The following is a 19,511-nucleotide window of genomic DNA, read 5'->3' as shown; positions in this document are numbered from 1 at the left end:
ATGCAGGCGCTGGAGAGGGAACACCCAGCAGCAGGGTCCCTGCCCTGGCAGATGTCCCACGTGCCCGACTCCCACAACATGGGGGAGGTGAGGAGGGAGTGTGCAGCCGCCCACACCTCCCTGAGCAAAGTCATTGTGTGGCACAGACAGCTGGCGCTGCAGCTGGGGGGCACGGCTGACTCGCCCCGGCTGCGGGAGGAGCTGCAGGAGCGGAGCAAGGAGGCGCACGAGCTCAGCAAGGGTAAGGAACTGAGCCCAGCCCGTTATCGCCTGGTGACTGCCTGCCAGGAGCAGGGCAATGGGGGGCCGGGGGGGAGATGCCATGCTGCCCCGCCTGTGGCTGCCCCACGGCCAATGCTCCCAGCTGAAGGGCAGAGCAGCCTCCAGCCCAGCCCCTGGGTGCTCCCTGCACAGGCCTGGGGCTACAGCGCTCACACAGCTTGGGCTGGTCTAGCAGAGCGCACAGACCACCCAGCTCCTGCTTTCCTCTGCTCCCCAGGCCCGCCTCCCTCTTGTCCTGGATCTTCTGCCCCAGAGCCAGGACTGTCACTAGCAGCAGGCATGGGCAGTTTGAGAGCTAATGCTTGCGTCCTTGTCCCCCTGGAGAGTAACAGCCAGCTCCCATTGCCAGGTAAGGGAGCTCCTTGAGCTCAGGTGGGGCATTGATCCAGGGCTCATCCCTCTGTGGGCCATGGGGAGGTTGTTTAATCTCCTCCCCCTGCCCCTCGCCCCATTAGACCTGGCAGCTGGGGGCAGAGTTCTGCACCTGCGAGGGTGTGCATGGGACCACAGCCCTGGGTGAGAACACGCCACGTGGCCGTCTTGGGCAAGGCCGCTGGACAAGCACACGGCTGGCCCTCAGGATATTCTCAGCTGGCTCACTGCTACCTTCCACCCGAGCCCATCCGGTGCTGTGCTCTGCTAGCTTCCCTCCCAGGGATGGTAACACGGAATGCATGTCTCCCTGCAGGCCTGCAGAACATGCTCCTAGCCGGGCTCAGGCAGCCCCTGACCAGACCAGAGGAGCGGCAGGAGCTGGAGAGGCTGTGGGTGTTGTCCCTGTCAGCTCTGGAGCTCTTCCACCAAGACCTGCACAGGGCCCATCATCTCTGCCAACTCTTCCCCCTGCAGGGGCGGGGGGTGCAGCTGCTGAGCACTGGAGTCACCGGGAAGGCCACAGATGGAGGGCACAAGCCCTGGAGGAGGGCAAGCTGCAAGGGCGCCAGGAGCACAGAGCAGCTGGGTGCTGCCCCGGGCCTGGAGGAGCAGATTGAGCATGTGGGGACCATGCTGCTGGAGATGGAGACCAGAGTCAATGTCCCTGTCTGGACAGTGGAGGCCACAGAAGAGGCCGGGGCTGAAAGCAGCTTGGCCTTTGAGGCAGAGGGGTCGTGCAGCGAGAGACAGGCTGCAGAGGAGGCAGGTGGCCCAGGGTGCTGCAGGCAGCGTCAGGGCTGGCCCGCACTCTGCTGCACATTGTCATGACCAGCCCCCCATGCAAAGGGGCAGGACTTTGCTTGCCCCAGAAGAGGGACCCTCAGCCACAGCAGCCCAGAAAGGCAAGTTTCATTGAGCACATGGAGCCCAGCGGGAGAACCAGGAAGAGGTGCTCTGGCTTGGGGTAGGAACAGGTTGGCTGAGGGCTCCCCTGCCAGCAGGGCAGTCAGCTCAGTGAGCACATAGGACAGCGGTGGCAAGGTGGGGGAGCACTGCAGGCCATGGGAAGGGTGGTGAAGAGCCCCCCAGCACTGGAGGGAGTCATGGCAGAGGACACTGCTGGGGGATTAATAAACGCCATTGTTCTCCCACTTGCGTTCGTTCCCTGTAGAGCCTGCAAAGTGCCCCTGCCCCAGGGAACCATTTCCACACCCACAGCAGTGGTGGTGATGGAGGTGCCTGAGATCTGTGCTTGGAATCCCCATCTGCTGGGGTGACTAGCCCCAGGTGGCAGGAGATCAGCAGCTGAGAGCTGCCTCAAGGCAGGGCCAGGCCCTCTTGGTTCAAAGTGTCCATGGCAGCCTGGCCAGCCAAATGCAAGTACTATGATCTGTGCAAAACCAAAGTTAAAAAACGAGAGTTTATTTATATAGTAACCGTGGGTTCCACCTGCAGAATTAATTTAAAAACAGCGTATGATACAGAGTCCTGTACAGAGCAGTCAGAGGACAGTTCCAGAGAGCAGACAGGGACGGACAGACAGACAAAGAGCTGCAGCTTGGACAGGCATCAGGTCTCCTGGTTCTTCACCTGCTTTGCGTATGTTTCCTGCAGGTGTTTCTTGAAGGCTGGGGAAGGAGGGGAGAGCTGTTGGAGGGGGCAGACTCCGCAGAGGACCACAGGGGGTCCGGTCCACCCTGGGCTCTCTCCACTCAGGCTATTGTGGCTCCTGCAGCTGGCGAGAGGGTCACCGTGTGACAGGCTAGGAAGGAAGACACCCTCCTCTCCTGGGCCAGAGCTCAGCAATGAAGCCAGGCCGAGTGAGTGGCCAAGTCCCAGGCCCCCCATCAGGTACCATCCCTGGGGAGGGTGATTGTCACCCAAACAGGTCTGAAGGCAGCTGTCCTCCTCTATGCCCAGGCACTGGAGGGCAGCTGTAATCCTGTGCTGGGCCTGTAGGCAGCTCAGCCAGGAGTAACCCAGAGCCATGGTGCCTAATGGACCCCGACGCAAGACACTCACCTGCTTGGTTCTTCCAGAGTTCGGCCGCATGTGTGTTCAGGGGGCTCTCAATGTTCGGCTCTGAGGATTGGGAGATGCGAGGGGAGGGGGTCAGTGTGAGGATAGAGGAGGCTGCCTGTGTTTCTTACACAGCAACACATTGCTGCCTATTAATTTCATTTGGTGACCCCTAGTTCTTGTGTTATGAGAAGAACACTTCCTTATCTACATCAGTCATGATTTTATAGACCTCAATCAGGTCTCCCTTTAGCCATCTCTTTTCCAAGCTGGAAAGTCCCAGTCTTATTAATCTCTCCTCATATGGAAACCCTTCCATACCCCTAATCATTTCTATTGCCCTTCTATGAACCTTTTCCAATTCCAATACATCTTTTTGAGATGGGGCAACAATATCTGCACACAGTATTCAAGGTGTGGTTGTACCATGGATTTATATAGAGGCAACATGATATTTTCTGTCCTATTATCTATCCCTTTCTTAATCATTCCCAGCATTCCGTTTGCGTTTTTGACTGCCGCTGCACATTGAGTGGATGTTTTCAGAGAACAATCCATAATGATGCCAAGATCTCTTTGAGTGATAGCAGCTAATTTAGACCCCATCATTTTCTATGTATAGTTAGGATTATGTTTTCCAATGTGCATTACTTTGCATTTATCAACATTAAACTTCATCTGCCATTTTGTTACCCAGTTTTGAGAGATCCTTTTGTAGCTCTTCGCAGTCTGCCTGTGTTTTAACTATGTTGAGCAGTTTTGTATCATCTACAAATTTTGCCACCTTTCTGTTTACCCCTTTTTCCAGATCATTTATGAATATGTTGAATAGGACTGGGCCCAGTACAGACCCCTGGGGGACATCACTATTTACCTCTCTCCATTCTGAAAACTGACCATTTATTCCTACCCTTTGTTTCCTATCTTTTAACCAGTTACCAATCCATGAGAGGATCTTCCCTCTTATCCCGTGGCAGCTTACTTTGCATAAGAACCTTTGGTGAGGGACCTTGTCAAAGGCTTTCTGAACATTTAAGTACACTATATCCACTGGATCCCCTTGGTCCACATGCTTGTTGACCCCCTCAAAGAATTCTAGTAGATTGGTGAGGCATGATTTCCCTTTTCTAAAACCATGTTGACTCTTCCTCAACAAATTATGTTCATCTATGTCTGACAATAAATATTGTTCTTTACTATAGTTTCAACCAGTTTGCCCGGTACCAAAGTCAGGCTTACAGGCCTGTAATTGCCGGGATCACCTCTGGAACCCTTTTAAAAAATTGGTGTCATATTAGCTCTCTGCTAGTCATCTGGTACAGAAGCTGATTTAAATGATAGGTTACAGACTAGTTAGTAGTTCTGCAATTTCACATTTGAGTTCCTTCAGAACTCTTGGATGAATACCATTTGGTCCTGGTGACTTATTACTATTTAATTTATCAATTTGTTCCAAAACCTCCTCTAATGACACCTCAATCTGGGACAGTTCCTCAGATCTATCACCTAAAAAGAATGGCTCAGGTTTTGGAATCTCCCTCACATCCTCAGCCATGAAAACTGATGCAAAGAATTAATTTAGTTTCTCTGCAACATCCTCATCTCCTTGAGTGCTCCTTTGGCATTTCCATCATCCAGTGGCCCCACTGGTTGTTTAGCACCTGGTCACATGCTCCCCACATGATGCCCTCTCCTCCCCGGCTCACACCCCAGCCTGCTCGCTGTCCCCTGTAGCTATCTTTCTATTTGTATCATGGTAGCACCTAGGAACCCCGGTTCGGACAAAGCCGCAATCACACCAGGCCTTGTACAAACCTAACAAAAGCGCAGTCCCTGCCCCAGGGAGCCAACGTGACGGTCCCAGTATCAGATGAGACAAGAGACGGGGGTGCACAAGGAAATGATGACACACTCAATACTGGTCAGCGTGATGGGCCACTCGGGGACAAGAACATGCTTTGGGCAAGTAAGGGGAGCGAGAGGAGGCTGCCCAGGGACTCAGAGCCGCAGGACACCCTGGGGCGATCCCCAGGTGAGGCAGCCTCACCTCCCAGCAGGCTCTGAATGGACAGCAGGATCGTCCGGACGTCGTAGAGCGCAGACCACTTGTCCTTGAGGATGTCCAGGCAGATGTTGCCCTGCGTGTCCACGTTGGGGTGGTAGCAGGGGGTGAGGAACTTGACGGTGGGGGCATTGTAGGGATACCCGTCGGGGAACTCCAGGGAAAGCTTATACCTCAGCTCCTCGTACACCTGGGGCGGGCAGGGAGGGAGGAAGTAGCGAGTTAGCCTGAGGGACCCAGGCCCCTCCGTGCCGACACCCGGGGCCCCACTGCACACCCCGGAGCTGCCCCCTCGGCCCCTCGCTCACCGTCCCAGCGGCGCCATCGATGGTCCCGATCCACCGGAAGAGATTGTCGGACTCGGGGAAGGCGGAGATGCCTTTGTCGCCGGCCATCTGCGCAGGGACGGGACACGGGTTAGGAGCCAGCGAGCGCCCCGGCCCCACCCTCCGCCGCACCCCCCAGGCCGGGCCTGGGGCCAACCTGCCCCGCGGGAGCGGCCGAGACCCGCCCCGGCCCAGCCGCAGCGAGGGCCCCCGGGGCAGCCCCAGCGCCACCCACTCACCATCAGCGCCATCAGCTCCTGCTGCAGCCTGCGGGGACAGAGGGGACAGGGTCAGCGGGGCGCGCCCGCAGCTCCCCGGACAGACCGACCGGCCCCCCGGCCCGTCCCCCCGGACAGACCGACCGGCCCCGGCCGCCCGCCCCCCGGACAGACCAGCCCGACCGACCGGCCCCGCCCCCCGGCCCGACAGACCGGCCCCGCCCGCAGCTCCCCCGGACAGACCGACCGGCCCCGGCCGCCCGCCCGCCGGACAGACCGGCCCCGCCCCGCCCGCCCGCCGGCCGGACAGCCCGGCCCCGCCCCCGGCAGCCCGCCCCCGGCAGCTCCCCGGACAGACCGACCGGCCCCGGCCGCCCGCCCCCCGGACAGACCAGCCCGACCGACCGGCCCCGCCCCGGCCCGACCGACCGGCCCCCGCCCCCGGCCCGACAGACCGGCCCCGGCCGCCCGCCCCCGGACAGACCAGCCCCGCCCCGACCGGACCGACCGACCGGACCCGCCCGCCACTTCCCCGGCCGGATCCCCGCAGCCCCGCCCCGACCGGACCCGCCCGCTCACCGCTTCCCCACGGAGCCGCGGGCCGCGCTGCCGCCGGGCTCGGCCCCCTTGCGGGCGGCGCTGGGGCGAGCCGCGGGGTCCGCGTTCTGCGAGGCCATAGCAGCGCTACTTGGCCCCGCCCGCGCTCCCGCGGCCGCTCGCTCCCGCTCCGGCGTTTGAAACGGACCTCCGCCCCCTCAGCCAATCAGCAGCCCGTTTTGTTTCGATTCAACCAATCGCGACTCGACGGGGACGGGGGCACCCAGGCAACCGGCCTCCGGCTCCATCGACCTCAGGATTGGCCCGGTGGAGCGTCAATTACCCGGAATTGGCCGAGAGGGCGGGGCAGGGCCCTTAAAGGGCCAGTAACCAGCAATTCCAGCTGGGGGGCAGCCCCAGCCTAAGGATATGGTGACCAGGCAGCAAGTGTGAAAGATCCGGGGGGGGTAACAGGAGCCTATGTAAGAAAAAGCCCCAAATGTTGGGACTGTCCCTATAAAACCAGGCCCGCCGGTCACCCTACCTGGGGACCAGGGCGGAGGGGCCCAGCTGCTGGGAGAGGGTCAGGCCAGCCCAGGGCTCCGCCTTGCAGAGTGGGTCTGCGCCACCCGGCCTAGGCAGCTGCACAGGCCTTTGCACCCCCAGCCGCCTCCGCCCCGTGCAGCTAGCCCAGCCCCAGGGAACACACCCGTGTAACAAGGAGAACACCACCTGCTGTGGGCCAGGGAGCCCAGATGCTGCAGCACAAGCAGCTTGTTTTCCCATTGCGCCCTTGAGTTCTCTATTCGGTAGCAAGCTCCTTGAGGCAGAGATCCCCCCACGCTGCCTGGGCAGGGACTAGGGTGACCAGACAGCAAATGTGAAAAATCGAGGTAGGGGGTAATAGAAGCTTATATAAGAAAACCCCCAAAATCAGGACCTATGGTCACCCTAGCAGGGACTTGCAGGAGAGCTGGGTGTAGCTGAAAGCTTGTCTCCCTCCCCTCCAGCAAAAGACATAACTTCACCCCGCTTGGCTCTGTGGAGCAACGTGCAGATGGGGTGCTGGGTAAGTCATCACTTCTGTCTATAAAATCACAGGCCCCAAGAAGTGGGAGAAACTCTCACTCCTTCCCCCATTAGCTCTGCATAAGGAACAGCTCCATATCCCTCTTTCCCACTACAGCTATTTCCCCCCACAGTAACTACCTTTGCATGGGCACAGCAGGTTCTGGCAGCAGCATTTATTACAAATCTGTTTGTACACAGAGGATCTGAAACAGGAAGTTCACACAAATAGAAAAGTGCAGCTCTGAAGAGAAGCAGGAAGCAGCCAGTGACTTTGCTTACTGCCAGCCACCACCGACTAAGGGGAATGGCCCAAACGGCTCTCAGGAGGTTTCATCACAGCTGCTGCACTGCTTTTCCCTGTGGGCAGCATTCTGGTACCTGGGCCAACAAAAGCACAAGCCCCAACATGTCCAGTGGAACACAAAGGAAGGAAAGATAGGGAAACTCCCGTGAGAGTCCATGTTGTGACTGGGCGCCGCTTGGCAGGGAGGGTGAGGGTTCTTATGTCTCATGGGTTCCCTCTGGAGGCTGTGGGTCCCCTTCATGGCGAAGTGTCTCCATATATTTCTGCATCTTTTCAGTCATCCATGCCGGTGGGATAAAAGGTTTTAGTTCCTCCAGCTTCAAATCAAGAGAGCCCCTGGCGAGCAAGTGGGAGATAGGAGTGAGCATGTGGGGAGGGACACAGACACTGTCTGGTCACAGTTTCAGGAAAGCTCAGCACCCACTACTGAGGTAAGATTTTCCAGAGAGCAGGGTTCCCATGAGAAGTCTGATTTTCAGGAGAGTGCAGCATGGTGGGCACACACTGGGTGCTGAGAAGTCTCATCCCACTCGTGGGTGCTGGGCACAAGATCGTGCCGAGATCATCTGGTAGTGCACAGTACTAGGCAGGACCTTGCTCACTCTCTTGTGCCCTGTGGACATGACTCCGCCCCCCATCCCCTCCCCCAGTCATTTCTTGTTTTATAAGGGCAGAGGTTTCAGCACAGCTTGCCTCACCTGTAATCATCACTGGCAGCCAGATCCTGAATATCCTCCTCTATGAGGAGGTAGGCCTGCAGCAATTGGGAAACAAGAGATGGTTACGAGCCATTCTGGTTGAACATACACAGGCTAACAAGATTTTCCACTTGGCTACTGAGAAATGAGATCTGCCGGCATGAAGTAGTGGCGCTAGCTCTGTAAATAGCACCCCTCCCCCAATACCTCAAAGAAACCAGGTCAGGTGTGAGCAGAATTGCTCCTGAGAGTCCAGGGGAAGTGGTTTTCTGCATTTCACGGTTCCACCTTGCTCACTCTTACAAACCCTCATCATCATAACAGTCACATCAAAGCTGGTGATTTCCTAGGCTGAAGCAACAGCTGCCAAATCTCAACCCCAAGTGACGAGGTGCAAAGAGTGGCCTGCCAGAGGGTGCTCTGAAAGGGGCTGCGGTATGGACGAGCCCATCAACAAACCCAGGCCCCTGGAATCCCTGTTGCTTACTGCACTGGGTTCTGCTTATTTGCACACTAATTCTGAACCAGTTTACTTTATGATTCTCTCTCAGTCCCCATCAAGATCCCAAGCTGTGGCAGGAGCCAGGCCTGGCCACACTCACCATCTTGCCCCCTGTGGCCCTCATGTGCTGCTGTTCTGCCAGCCAGTGCTTGTCTTGAGGATCAGCCGCATACTGCAACAGAGCAGCAAGGTGAGAACACCACAAGCAACATACCATCACCATCATGGGGCAACTTCTGGGTGTGGAGACAGAGCCCAGGCCCAGTCCTTCTCTGTGGAAACCCAGGGGGTAACCCCATGTCTCCCAGTAAGAGATCTTCCTATGAATAAGGACTCAGCCCCATGCTGCTTACTCCTCAAAGCAGAGCCTCTTGGGCCAAGCAAATTCATCACCCCACAGGAAGCAAGTCTAGTGTATGACATTAGTTTTAATACAATTTAAATCTATTGTGAGGTAACATCCACAATGTACTCGAGTCCCTGCCCCAAGAGACGACAAGCAACGTCAGGGTGTGAGAGGGGATAGAACATACAAGCACAAGTATATATTCCCCACCCCCACACAAGCAAGTCCTGAGCAAACCCCAAAAAAGGAAGCGTTGTGCTGACATTTCTGACCTTAAAGAGATGGGGATGTTTGATGTAGAGTCGCCCTCTGGTTCCTCCCATTCCGAGAGCCCTGAAACAGGAACATGGTGGGGGAAGGGGGGTTAGGCCTGTGCACAGGGGCAGCTGAAGTGTGATGTATGGAGGCTTCCTTCTGTCCCCAGAGCCCGTGCCCTTCCCACTCTGCTTCAGAGAGCAGAGATATTTAACTAGTCAGAGGAGCACCATGGGCTCCAGCCCCAGAGACAGTGCCGCTGCCCCCTTCTTCCCCTCACCCAGAACCACAGGGCACAGAACCAGCACCCCACAGGGCCATTCCTTACTTGTTTGCTCGAGATCCCAGCACAAAGGTTGTGGACTCAGTCAGCCGGGCTGGATCCCACTACAGAGCGATTGGGAAAGGGGCAGGGATTAGAAACCCAGAAGATCCAGATCCAGCACCCCCACTTTGAGCCTCAGATTTCTGTGGCAAACTCCTGCAGGGGCCCCACTGGCTCTGGTGGGGCTGACAAGCTGCAGGCTCGTGGGCTCCATGGAGGGGAAAATATACCTCATACCCTGACTGATCGAACAGGCAGTGGAGTTTCTCTGCCCTTCCCAGCGGAACGTGCTGCCCTGGGACAGATCATCCATAGCCAGGAGGAGTCTACGTCCTCCAAGCTGCTGGGCTGCACTGGGGAGTGCTCACAGGCTGTGGGTATGGAGGCAGGAGACGAGGGCCTCCACCCAGCCCACTGCTCTCCCCTCTTTGTCATTGCAGGGAGGTGGCAGAGCTGGGTAAAGCCTGGCCTGGAATCAGCCTCTGTTCCTGTAGGTGGCAGGATGATCACTGCCAGAGGCAATGGGGAGAAGGGAGGCTGCATGGAGCACTGAGCTGAGCCAAGCCCAGTGAAAGGACAGCCAGCTGCACACTGTACCTTTGGTCCCTCCCGGCGCACTGGCTCACAAGATTTGAGCTTCCACCTGATGGGGAAAGAACACATAATAGGCCTGAATTCCCAGCGGGCTCATGCCAAGAAGCCACAGAAGAACTGAAATCAACACTGGATAAAAAGCACTAGGAAAGGGCCTGCCAGGAGCAGACCCTGTCGGGAGGGCTGGTCATCTTGCCAGCCCTACTAGATTTTACTAATCCAAGCTGCCTACAGCCTAAAATGATTCTGCTCTCCTGATTGGGATATACATCCCCTCCCCCTCTCCAGACAGACAGAGCACCCCTGAATCTCCCTCCGCCCCCACACACCCATTTCGCTGGTGCTGGATCCTCTTCCGCATCAACCCCTCTCCTCTCCAGAGTCCCACAAGACTCAGGGCCCTCTGCTCTCTTGTATCGCCCCTGGGTCCTCTGATCCCTGCCTTGAACCTTACCTGACAATACTCAGCTACACATTTCAGGCCCTTCCGTGACCCTCCCCCCAGCCTCACTGACCAGGCTCATTTAGCTGAAGAAAAGCTGTGGTCTCACACACAGAAATGCTTCTCTTGGCCAGGAGGAACCCCCAAGTTGAGCTCCTGACACTCCTTTTCCTTCTTGACTCAGACCTTCCATTTCCCTCCAGAGGCCCTACCCTGAATGCCAAGCTTGGCCATGAGTTTTCCTCTACATCCCCCATTGCTGCAAATCTGCCATTGTCACCTGCGCGATTCACTGCCCCTGTGTGCAGCTGCCTTGACTTGGCCCACATTCTATGCAGATCTCCATCTTCTCAGCAGATCTTCGTCAACTCTGTTACTGCAATTTCCTTCTCAATGGCTTCTGAGTCCCTGCCCTCCTGTCTCCAGCATATGCACTATGCTGCCTTCTCACTGGCAGGGAGTGGGGCCCTAGCACTCCCATCTACAGGTTCCTCATTCGCTTGTTTGAGCTTGCATTTAAACCCCTTCGTGGCCAGGCTCCAGACAACCACGTGTCTCTTCACTCCCCTCACCTGAGCCTCCTGTTTGCCCATATGGGCAATCTCACCACAGCCAAGAACCTTGTGCCCTGCAGCTCTCGTGTTTGGAACTGCCTCCCTGAAGGGCTTGGACTCAGAGAGAGGATGAGTCAACCTCAGCTGAAAGCATCTTGCCCACTTGGCAATCCATTTGTGTGAGATACACCAGGAGAAAGATAGCTGGGCTGCCCTACCCTTCCTCAGCCAGCCTTGTGTCTCCCCACTTATCGCCACACTTACGTGGCCACACCTGAGGCTCCACGATCATTCAGCAGGCTCTGTCCTGGAGGTCGCCCCTTCCTCTGCAAGAGAGAAATCCCTCATTTGCTCACTCACCTGAGAAGCACACGTGCATTCCCTGCTGGGAAGGCAGCTCTCCCAACCACATGATGAAACTGTTAAGCGCAGCTATAAGAAATGCTGAGACAGAGCAAAAGGAGCCAGCATTGCTGAGCAGAGTGGGGGCCACAGGCTGCCCTGGGGGCTGCCCCCTTCTTAACCCTCTCTCAGCAATAGGGAGGGAGCAGCCAGTGAGGCCTGCATAAGAAATGAGGGCCAAGCTTCCCCATGAGGCAGTGTGTCGGGGTGGAGTCCTTGCATGGTCCTTACCTTTTTGGGAACAGGGCTTCCTCGCCGACTCGATTCCTCTTCCATCTGCCGGGCACGCTGGCAAAGAAATTAGCGTTGGGATGAACACAGCCCTTCTCCCTCCCCAGTCTCTAGCCACCCAGACAACTACTATCTTCTCTACTGCACCTAGAAATGCGTGCCACGCAAGCAGGTGGAACCACCCCATCCTGATCCTTAGAGATGGGCACATGGGGTTGTACCTGCCCAAGGCAGAGACCAGGCCTGGGCCCCTCACTGCTCTGTCCAAGTCCTCTCCTCTCCCAGCCTTCACTCTCCTCAATTCCATTTCCTCATCAGAAGGACTGACAGAGAGGCCAGAAATCCACTTACACAGAGGTCTCCTCTGCAGCCAGGTGGCTTTACAAAGGACAGACTGGCTAGGAGATCCCTGCTCCACCCCCATTACAGGTTCTGGTTCCATTTCTTGATCATCACTATCAGCAGGTAAGAATCGAATACTGCTATGGGCCTCTCCTACCTTCTGCCAAGCCACTGCTAGAGAAAAAGCAATTAGAAGCCCAACCCCAGACTCCCAGCCCAGGTCCCTGAAGTACAGCCCTCTGTGATAGCAGCTCTACCTTTGGCACTGGCTGCTCATGGATCAGTCTGGGTATCACCTTCTTGCCATCAGAGAACAGCAGCTTGGCCTGTGGGGAGAGAGGGAAGGGTTATCTGCCTCCAGGAAGCTGCTGTACTTCAGGGGCCCCAGGAGGACAAGGAAGGAGGCTAGATGTGGGACAGGTTCTGCCCCCAAGAGGCATTCACAGATGGATTTGATTCCTATAATAACTTTTACATGTGGCGTACCTGGCTCAGATCACTGGATTAACATGAACGCAGAGTCACAAAGGCCAGAAGGGACCCAGCTGATCATCTAGTTTGACACTGCCCCGACCCCCCGAATAACACAGGTCAGAGAACTTCCCTGAATTAATTCTTGTTTGAACTGGAGCAGATCTTCCAGAAAAACATACACGTATGATTTAAAAATGTCCAGTGATGGAGAATCCACCATGTCCCTTGGTATATTGTCACAATAGTTAATTACTCTCATTTTAATAATCTGCACCCTATTTCCAGTCTGAATTTGTCTCGCTTCAACTTCCAGCTGTTGGATTGTGTTAGACTTTCATCTGCTAGACCAGAGGTGGGCAAACTATGGTCTGCGGGACCCTCCTGCCCGGCCCCTGAGCTCCTGGCACCACCCCCGCAGCCTCAGCGTGCCGCGTCGCTGGTGCAATGCTCTGGGTAGCGGGGTTGCAAGCTCCTGGGGCAGCGCAGCTGCAGAGCTGCGGCCTGCCCTGGTGCTCTGTGCTGCACGGTGGAGTGGCTGGCTCCTGCCAGGTGGCACAGCTGTAGCACCGCCAGCCACCAGGCAGCATGGTAAAGGGGCAGGGAGCAGGTGGGGTTGGATAGAGGGCAGGGGAGTTTGGGGGTGGTGGTAAGGCGGCAGGGGTGTGGATAGGGGTCGGGGAGGTCAGAGGGTGAGGAACGAGGGGGTTTGGATGGGTGCAGGGGTTCTGGGGGGTAGTCAGGAAGGAGGGGGGTTGGATGGGGCAGCAGGGGGCAGTCAGGGGCAGGGGTTCCGGGGGCGGTCAGGGAGAAGGGGTGGTTGGATGGGGCAGGGGTCCCAGGGAGGGGCAGTCAGGAATGAGAGGAGGGGTTGGATGGGGCGGCGGGGGACAGTCAGGGAACAGGGGGGTGTAGATGGGGCAGAGGTCCTGGGCCAGGCCACACCTGGCTGTTTAGGGGAGCACAGCCAATAAATTGAGCTCCTTAAAGACAGGTTTTCCAATCCCTTAATCATTCCCATAGTTCACCTCAGATCCCCCATCTCCAACATCCTTCCTGACGTGTGGACATCAGAACTGGCCACAGTAGCGGCTGAACCAGTACCAAAAACAGAGTTAATGTAACCGCTTTACTTGATTTCCCCCTCTTTATTCATCCAAGGATTACATTCATCCTCTTGGCCACAGCATCACACTGGGAGCTTGTGTTCAGCTCATTATCCACACAGGCTCCCAAGTCTTTTTCAGAGTCACTGCTTCCCAGGCTAGAGTCCCCCACTCTGTAAGCATGGCCCACATTCTTTATTCCTGGATTTATAGGTTTACACTGAACCATATTACATGCATATGGTTTGCTTGCACCCAACTTAACAAGTGATCCAGACCGCTCTATCAGTGACCTGCCCTTTTCATTAGTTACCACTCCCCTATTTTTGTGTCATCTGCAGACTCTATCAATAATGATTTTAGGTTTTCGTTCAGGTCATTGATAACATTAAACAGCGTGGGGCCAAGAACTAATCCCTGCGGGACCCCACTAAAAGCACACCTGCTTGATGATGAGTGCCTGTTTACATTAGAGAGTGTCAGGTACCCCTTTGGAATCCAGTTCATGTGTACCATGTTCATTTTGTAGCATTCTAAATGTACAGGACAAAGTCAAATGCCCTTCGGCCACAGTAGTACATATAAGACACGTTAGTCTCTAAGGGGCCACAAGGACTCCTCGGGTTTTTTTTACTATTCCCTTTATCAACCACACTTGTAACCTCATAAAAAAATACCAAGTTAGTGTCACAAGATCTATTTTCCATAAGTCCACACTGTTTGGCATGATTTAAAGGAGGGTACAATAAAATCGAGCCCTCACTTCAGAGCCCTCAGAAGATTAAGGTATGCTTCAGTGCAGAGAGTGGCTTCTGTTGCCCCGCATAGCATGCCCGTTCTGATGTAACATGTTAGTAAGTGCTCTCCAACTCTCTAGGGTGCAAACTCTGGCTGAGGAAAGGCAAAGCTGATCATTCCCTGGGAGTCTGTAGCTCCTCTCTATTAATGAGCAGAAATTTGTGAAATCCAATTAAGATTTATTTACTTCAAATTTAAGATCAGACACACTCCTCTCCTGGAATGGAGGTGCCCCAACAGATAATTAGTATTAACCAAACCCCAGCAGCATTGCAATAATTTTGCAGATAGGAACTCAGCCAGTTAGCCACCTACACAATGGGCTCCTCCCCGCCACTTCCTCATTCTGAGCCGCAAAATCTCAGCCCCTCCAAACCTGCATCAAAACAGAGGACTGGGCACTGTGCCTCCAAGGCCACCACATTTGGGTATTTCAGACCAGGGACAGCAAGTTCCAGAATCCTGGGGCCCTCACAAACAGTGCCCTGCCAGCTCTGTTCTATAACTAAGGGATCCAATTTGAGTGCCTCTCCAACACAGGCAGTGGAGGCCTGGCCCAGGGAGAGAGGTGTTGATCCCTGAGTAAGGCCAGTCCCAGGCGATTTAGGGCTGCAGAGACCAATGGGTAGCCAGTGCCGATCCCGGCGCATGGGGCCATGTGCTCCCAGAGAAGTGCCCTGCTCAGGACGCGAGTGCCGCGTTCTGCACCAGCGCCAGACTCTGGCTGACTGTAAGGGGCAGCCCCATGCAGAGCACCCGGCAATAGTCTGACCTTCAGGTGCCCCAGGCCTGGAGAACAGTGTCACGGTTGGGACGTGACAGGGAAGGTCCCAACCCCCTGGCCAGGCACGGCTGCTGTGAGGCTGACTGGGTTACAGCGGTGATGGGATCATCCCGGCGCTGCTGGGGGCCTAGACTCATCTCTGAAATTCCTTGTTGGTTGGCTTTGCATCAACCAGACTTGGACAGAACTAGGGAAAGGGGTGGGAGAGGAGCTGGCTCCATACCCCTGGCTCCTCATCCGGGTCATGCTTTAGAGGCCAACATCACCCCAGTGTGCATGAGCTGGAGGAGAGCATGTCGTTCCTTCCACCAGAGCCCTCTGCTGGCTGATCCATACAACCAGCTCTCCCTCAGACCTCAGGGGTTCGGGAGCCAAATTAGCGATCAATGTTACCCAAAAGAGCCACAGGAATGTGAATTCATTGTTTCATTTACTGTATAATTCTCGGAGCAAAATGACTGACCCATTATTTTATTAACTACAACTCTTAATAACACAGTCAAAGCACCCTGATTGGTTAATAATTAAATCACACACGTCATGTAATGCAAAGAGCCGCAGGAGACACATTAAGGAGCCACTGGTGGCTGGTGAGCCGCAGTCTGAGTATCACTGACCTAGATACAAAGGCATGTTAGCAAGGACATTTTGTACTGTGAGGTTTTGGGCACCCAGCCTGCGATGCTCTGTATCCTCAGGAGATTGTGGGGCAGATATTTCCATCCCTGGGTTCTTTCTTACAAGGCTACTCCCAGAGGGCGGTGACCCCAGCTGCGTGTGGCAATAGCACATCCCTACCTGTTCTAGGCAGCTCCGACATGTTTCCTGGATGAGCTGCTCTGGGTCCACCTCCTCCCCGACGTTCTCTCTCACGTTAACTGCTGCCTTCTGGAAAAACTGGAAAGGGGCCCAAGAGACGGTTAGAATGACTCTAGCTGCTCTAACCTCTTTTCACAGGGGGCTGCCTCCTTGGACTAGGCTCTCATCTGCGCAGACAAAGTCAGGGGCTGCTCATGCTACACCTCTGCTCATGCTACAAGTGTCACGGAGTGTGGCGGAGTCCGGGCCCTGCAACCCCCACTTCCTGCAATTCACCATGACTCTCAGCCAGCCAGTAAAACAGAAGGTTTATTAGACAACAGGAACACAGTCCCAAGCAGGGCTTGTAGGTACAACCAGGACCCCTCAGTCAGGTCCCTCTGGGGGGCAAGGATCTTAGACCCCGGACTTGGGGTTCCCAGCCAGCCCCAAACTGAAACTAAAAACCTCTCCAGCAGGCTCTCTTCCTTTGTCCAGCTTCCCGGGCAAAGGTGTTGACTCCCCTGTCTCAGGTCCTGTCCCTCACCTAAAGTCACCCTCTGCTCTCCCATCCCCCATGCAGACAGTCCCTACTGTGTCACAACAACCAAATACCGCATGGTCATCAGGGTCAGCACTGAGCACACGGGATGCAATCCCATTAGGAAGTTCCATGCCCCTTGGGAGCAGACTCCAGGCTCTCTGGTCACTCGCTGTTGTCCAGCAGAACTCATTTTTAAAGTTTCATCTTAACTGTGTGCATTTCGACTCCTCCAGAAGGGACTGGGAGCCCTCTGAGTGTGACCCTTTCAGGGTTAGACTGAGCAGCCCTCACCTGCCCTTCTTATCCAGTTCACAAGGTTGTGTGTGTATGTAAAGGGTGACAGGGCTGGGGTTTCACAGGGTCAGTGCCTAATAGCACAGGCTGGAGGTAGAAGGCTGATGTCCACCCAAGAGATTTCCCTTTCCTAGTGAGCTTTTACCTTCATGTATTTATTGAAGACAATCTGGATCTCCTCATTGATACTAGGCTGCAGAACAGCTCGCAGCAAATCCATGGAGACGGCAGGATCTGTAAAGCTGAACACGAGATAAATTACTCCACCCACCCTTACTGCCACACAGTGCTCAGAAAATCCCCATGGCCCAGAATCCCACTCTACAATGCTGTCCCAAATGTTCTCCCCCATGTGGATGTCCACCAGAGTTTACAGAGCTCTACAAAGGACACAACTCTAGCAACACAGGCTGCAAGCTTATTTCCACTCCAAACCTAGCAGCAGAATTACCTGCTGACTCCAAACCTAGGTCTCCCAACAGAAAAGAGGTGCTGGATACAACACCCCTCTGAATTCATCATTGCTTGAAGCATCAGCTAGAGGGGAGTGTGGTTTGCAAGTGATGTAAAAGTATAACTGGGCTCAAAGAAGAACTAGATAAGATCCTGGAGAACAAGTCTATCTGTGACTATTAGCCAAGATGGTCAGGGACCCAACTTCACGCTCTGGATGCCCCTAAACCTCCGACTGCCAGAAGCTGGAATTGGATGACGGGGATGGATCACTTGATAATCTCTCTGTTCATTCCCTCTGGGGTACTTGGCATCGGCCACTGTTGGAAGCCAGGATACTGGACTAGATGGACCATTGGTTTGACCCAATGTGACCATTCTTATGTTCTTTTGAATCTCCAATTCACCAGGATTGAACAGGCTGCTGAGCCAGTGACCTGTGCTACCACTAGACTTTGGGACATCTCACAGTGACCACCACCACTTAGCAATTGTAGAGCATTTCAGTCTTCAAAGAACTTCATACACATTACTTCCCTGGGTAAAGAGCCCCATTTTACCGCCAGAGAAACCAAGACTGAGATCAGCAAAATGCCTTGCTCAGCACCGCACAGGGAGTTAATGGCAGAGCCAGGATTAGAATTTCTGAGTTCCTACACACTGTGCCTTTGCTCAGTCCTCTAGACAATGTTGCTTCTTCCTGGTATGAAACCCCATTTGCTTGGGTTTAATCCTATTGTTTGGCGGGTCTGGTGGGTGTCAGAGGAGGTTCTTTCTAACTGCCTGAGACAAGATAATCCCTGAGTGCCTGCACAGCTCGCGATGCAGCGAGACCCTTCAGGGAGCCCACGGCGTCCCCCGCAGCAGCAGCAGCCGCCGCCTCCCAGGAGTGCCCGGTGTCTGGATGAGCAAGGCTGGGCACCTGCTGTCGCTCCCAGCCCGGCGAGCTCCGGGGGCAGCTCGTACCTTGTTGTCATCTGCGAGCGCCGACCCCGCCGCTGCACCTGGCGGTGCTTGATCATGATGTTCCAGGGGCTCTGCAGGGGGAGGAGCAGAGGGGGGTTGTGGCGAGTGTGCCCGGAGAGGGGCCCCGCCCCCGCCCACCTCAGGGCCCCGGCGGGGGGGGGGAGGCGGCTCTGGGCTGTCGGGCGAACCCTACAGGCCGCCCCGAGAGCGGGGGCCGCCCGGCGCCCCCCCCCTCCTGTCACTGCCCCGGGCTCCGCCCCGCCCGCTCGCCCCGGGCTCACCAGCTGCCCGTCCCCCTCCTCCGGGCCCCCTGCCCCCGGCGGCCCCGGCTGCTGCTCGGGATCCCGGGCGGCCCCCATCCCGACCCGCCGCACCGGAAGCAGCGGGACTGCCCTGACGTCATCACCTCTGCGACGCACTCACCAGTAGGAAGCGCGACGGGCTGCTATGGCAACCGGGCCGCCATCTTGGGGGGGGGGGGGCTGAGTCCTAGTCAGTGGTGAGGGGCTCTGGGCAGCCCCCACCCCCGCCCGGCCCGCGGACAGGCCAAGCCGCCGCCAGGCGCGGGGCGGGGAGTCCGGCTGGGGAGGCCCATAGACCCCCGGTCAGGACAGTCCGTGAGTCTCCCGTTCCCAGCTTCCGGCTAACAGGCCAGGGCCACCATCCCGGTTAGGGGCCATGGAGCGGCCTGGTCTAACCCTGTCCTGGGCTTGGCCTCCACAGCCTCCTCCGGCAGGGAGTCCCGCCGGCTGACTGCAGACACGCGGCCTCTCGTTCGTTTTCAACCTGCGGCCTGTTCATGTCATTGGGTGGCCCCTAGTTCCTGTGTTAGGAGGAGGAGTAAATAACACTTCCTTAGTTACCGTCTCCACACCTGTCATGATTTTATAGACCTCTGTCATTTCCCCCCTTAGTCGTCTCTTTTCCAAGCTGAAAAGTCCCAGTCTTATTAATCTCTCCTCATATGGCAGCAGTTCCACACCCCTGATCATTTGTGTTGTCCCTTTCTGAACTTTTTCCAATTCCATTATCTCTTTTTTGAGATGGGGCAACCACATCTGCACGCAGTATTCAAGATGTGGTTGTACCATGGATTTATATAGAGGCAACATGATATTTTCTGGCTTATTATCTATCCCTTTCTTAATTACCCCTAATCACATCAGCCACACCATCAGGGGCTCATTCACCTACACATCTACTAATGTGATATATGTAAAGTGACCATACGTACTGGTTTTACCAGTACAGTACTGGTTTTTTGAACATTGGTCTGGTTAGTCGTGAGATGTAACCAGTACAGTTTAGGACTACAAAATCAAAAATTATTAATTTATCAAAAGATTGAGTACATCAAATCAATCCTTGATAAACCAGCCTAAATCAATTTTATTAATTTATCCTAGTTTTAG

The 19,511-nt window shown here is 55.5% G+C and overlaps 3 protein-coding genes across 5 annotated transcripts; 1 reads left to right on the top strand and 2 right to left on the bottom strand.

The window, feature by feature from the left end:
* On the top strand, positions 1-1,776 carry LOC120380660 (regulator of G-protein signaling 9-binding protein-like). Its single transcript, XM_039498586.1, has 2 exons — positions 1-241; positions 971-1,776. The coding sequence occupies exons 1-2, from the start codon at positions 1-3 to the stop codon at positions 1,483-1,485; spliced, it is 756 nt and encodes a 251-aa protein (XP_039354520.1). The 3' UTR covers positions 1,486-1,776.
* Positions 1,777-2,058: 282 nt separating this feature from the next.
* On the bottom strand, positions 2,059-6,028 carry UBE2C (ubiquitin conjugating enzyme E2 C). Its single transcript, XM_039498587.1, has 6 exons — positions 5,862-6,028; positions 5,304-5,331; positions 5,047-5,133; positions 4,724-4,928; positions 2,680-2,739; positions 2,059-2,285 (listed from the first exon to the last, which is right to left on the bottom strand). Exons 1-6 carry the CDS (start codon positions 5,957-5,959, stop codon positions 2,227-2,229), a joined length of 537 nt encoding a protein of 178 aa, XP_039354521.1. The 5' UTR covers positions 5,960-6,028; the 3' UTR covers positions 2,059-2,226.
* A 1,020-nt stretch (positions 6,029-7,048) lies between these two features.
* DNTTIP1 (deoxynucleotidyltransferase terminal interacting protein 1) lies at positions 7,049-18,840 on the bottom strand. 3 transcript variants are annotated; one of them, XM_039498920.1, is made up of 13 exons: positions 18,523-18,840; positions 18,100-18,170; positions 16,826-16,922; positions 15,843-15,941; positions 12,143-12,211; positions 11,544-11,600; positions 11,175-11,236; positions 9,918-9,963; positions 9,324-9,382; positions 9,013-9,073; positions 8,495-8,566; positions 7,893-7,948; positions 7,049-7,530 (listed from the first exon to the last, which is right to left on the bottom strand). In XM_039498920.1, exons 2-13 carry the CDS (start codon positions 18,153-18,155, stop codon positions 7,392-7,394), a joined length of 873 nt encoding a protein of 290 aa, XP_039354854.1. In that variant the 5' UTR covers positions 18,156-18,170; positions 18,523-18,840; the 3' UTR covers positions 7,049-7,391. The 3 variants fall into 3 exon arrangements, with proteins under 3 accessions (XP_039354854.1, XP_039354855.1, XP_039354853.1); XM_039498921.1 differs by lacking the exon at positions 18,523-18,840 and adding an exon at positions 18,474-18,502; XM_039498919.1 differs by lacking the exon at positions 18,523-18,840 and adding an exon at positions 18,381-18,497.
* Positions 18,841-19,511: the final 671 nt, after the last annotated feature.

This window comes from Mauremys reevesii, linkage group 13, assembly GCF_016161935.1.
Source record: "Mauremys reevesii isolate NIE-2019 linkage group 13, ASM1616193v1, whole genome shotgun sequence".
In the NCBI taxonomy this organism is placed as follows: Eukaryota; Metazoa; Chordata; order Testudines; family Geoemydidae; genus Mauremys; species Mauremys reevesii.
This window is presented reverse-complemented; position numbering and strand designations above follow the sequence as displayed.

Coding starts and splice junctions, on each gene's coding strand:
- UBE2C (XM_039498587.1), bottom strand. CDS start 5,959: ATGGCCTCGCAGAACGCGGACCCCGCGGCTCGCCCCAGCGCCGCCCGC. Junction 5,332..5,861: donor CGCGGCTCCGTGGGGAAGCG/GTGAGCGGGCGG, acceptor CTGTCCCCGCAG/GCTGCAGCAGGAGCTGATGG. Junction 2,286..2,679: donor ACTCTGGAAGAACCAAGCAG/GTGAGTGTCTTG, acceptor CTCCTTCCCCAG/CCTTCAAGAAACACCTGCAG.
- DNTTIP1 (XM_039498919.1), bottom strand. CDS start 18,458: ATGGGGGCCGCCCGGGATCCCGAGCAGCAGCCGGGGCCGCCGGGGGCA. Junction 11,601..12,142: donor ATGAGCAGCCAGTGCCAAAG/GTAGAGCTGCTA, acceptor TTTCTTTGCCAG/CGTGCCCGGCAGATGGAAGA. Junction 9,074..9,323: donor CTGGGATCTCGAGCAAACAA/GTAAGGAATGGC, acceptor TTCCTGTTTCAG/GGCTCTCGGAATGGGAGGAA.
- LOC120380660 (XM_039498586.1), top strand. CDS start 1: ATGCAGGCGCTGGAGAGGGAACACCCAGCAGCAGGGTCCCTGCCCTGG. Junction 242..970: donor GGCGCACGAGCTCAGCAAGG/GTAAGGAACTGA, acceptor GTCTCCCTGCAG/GCCTGCAGAACATGCTCCTA.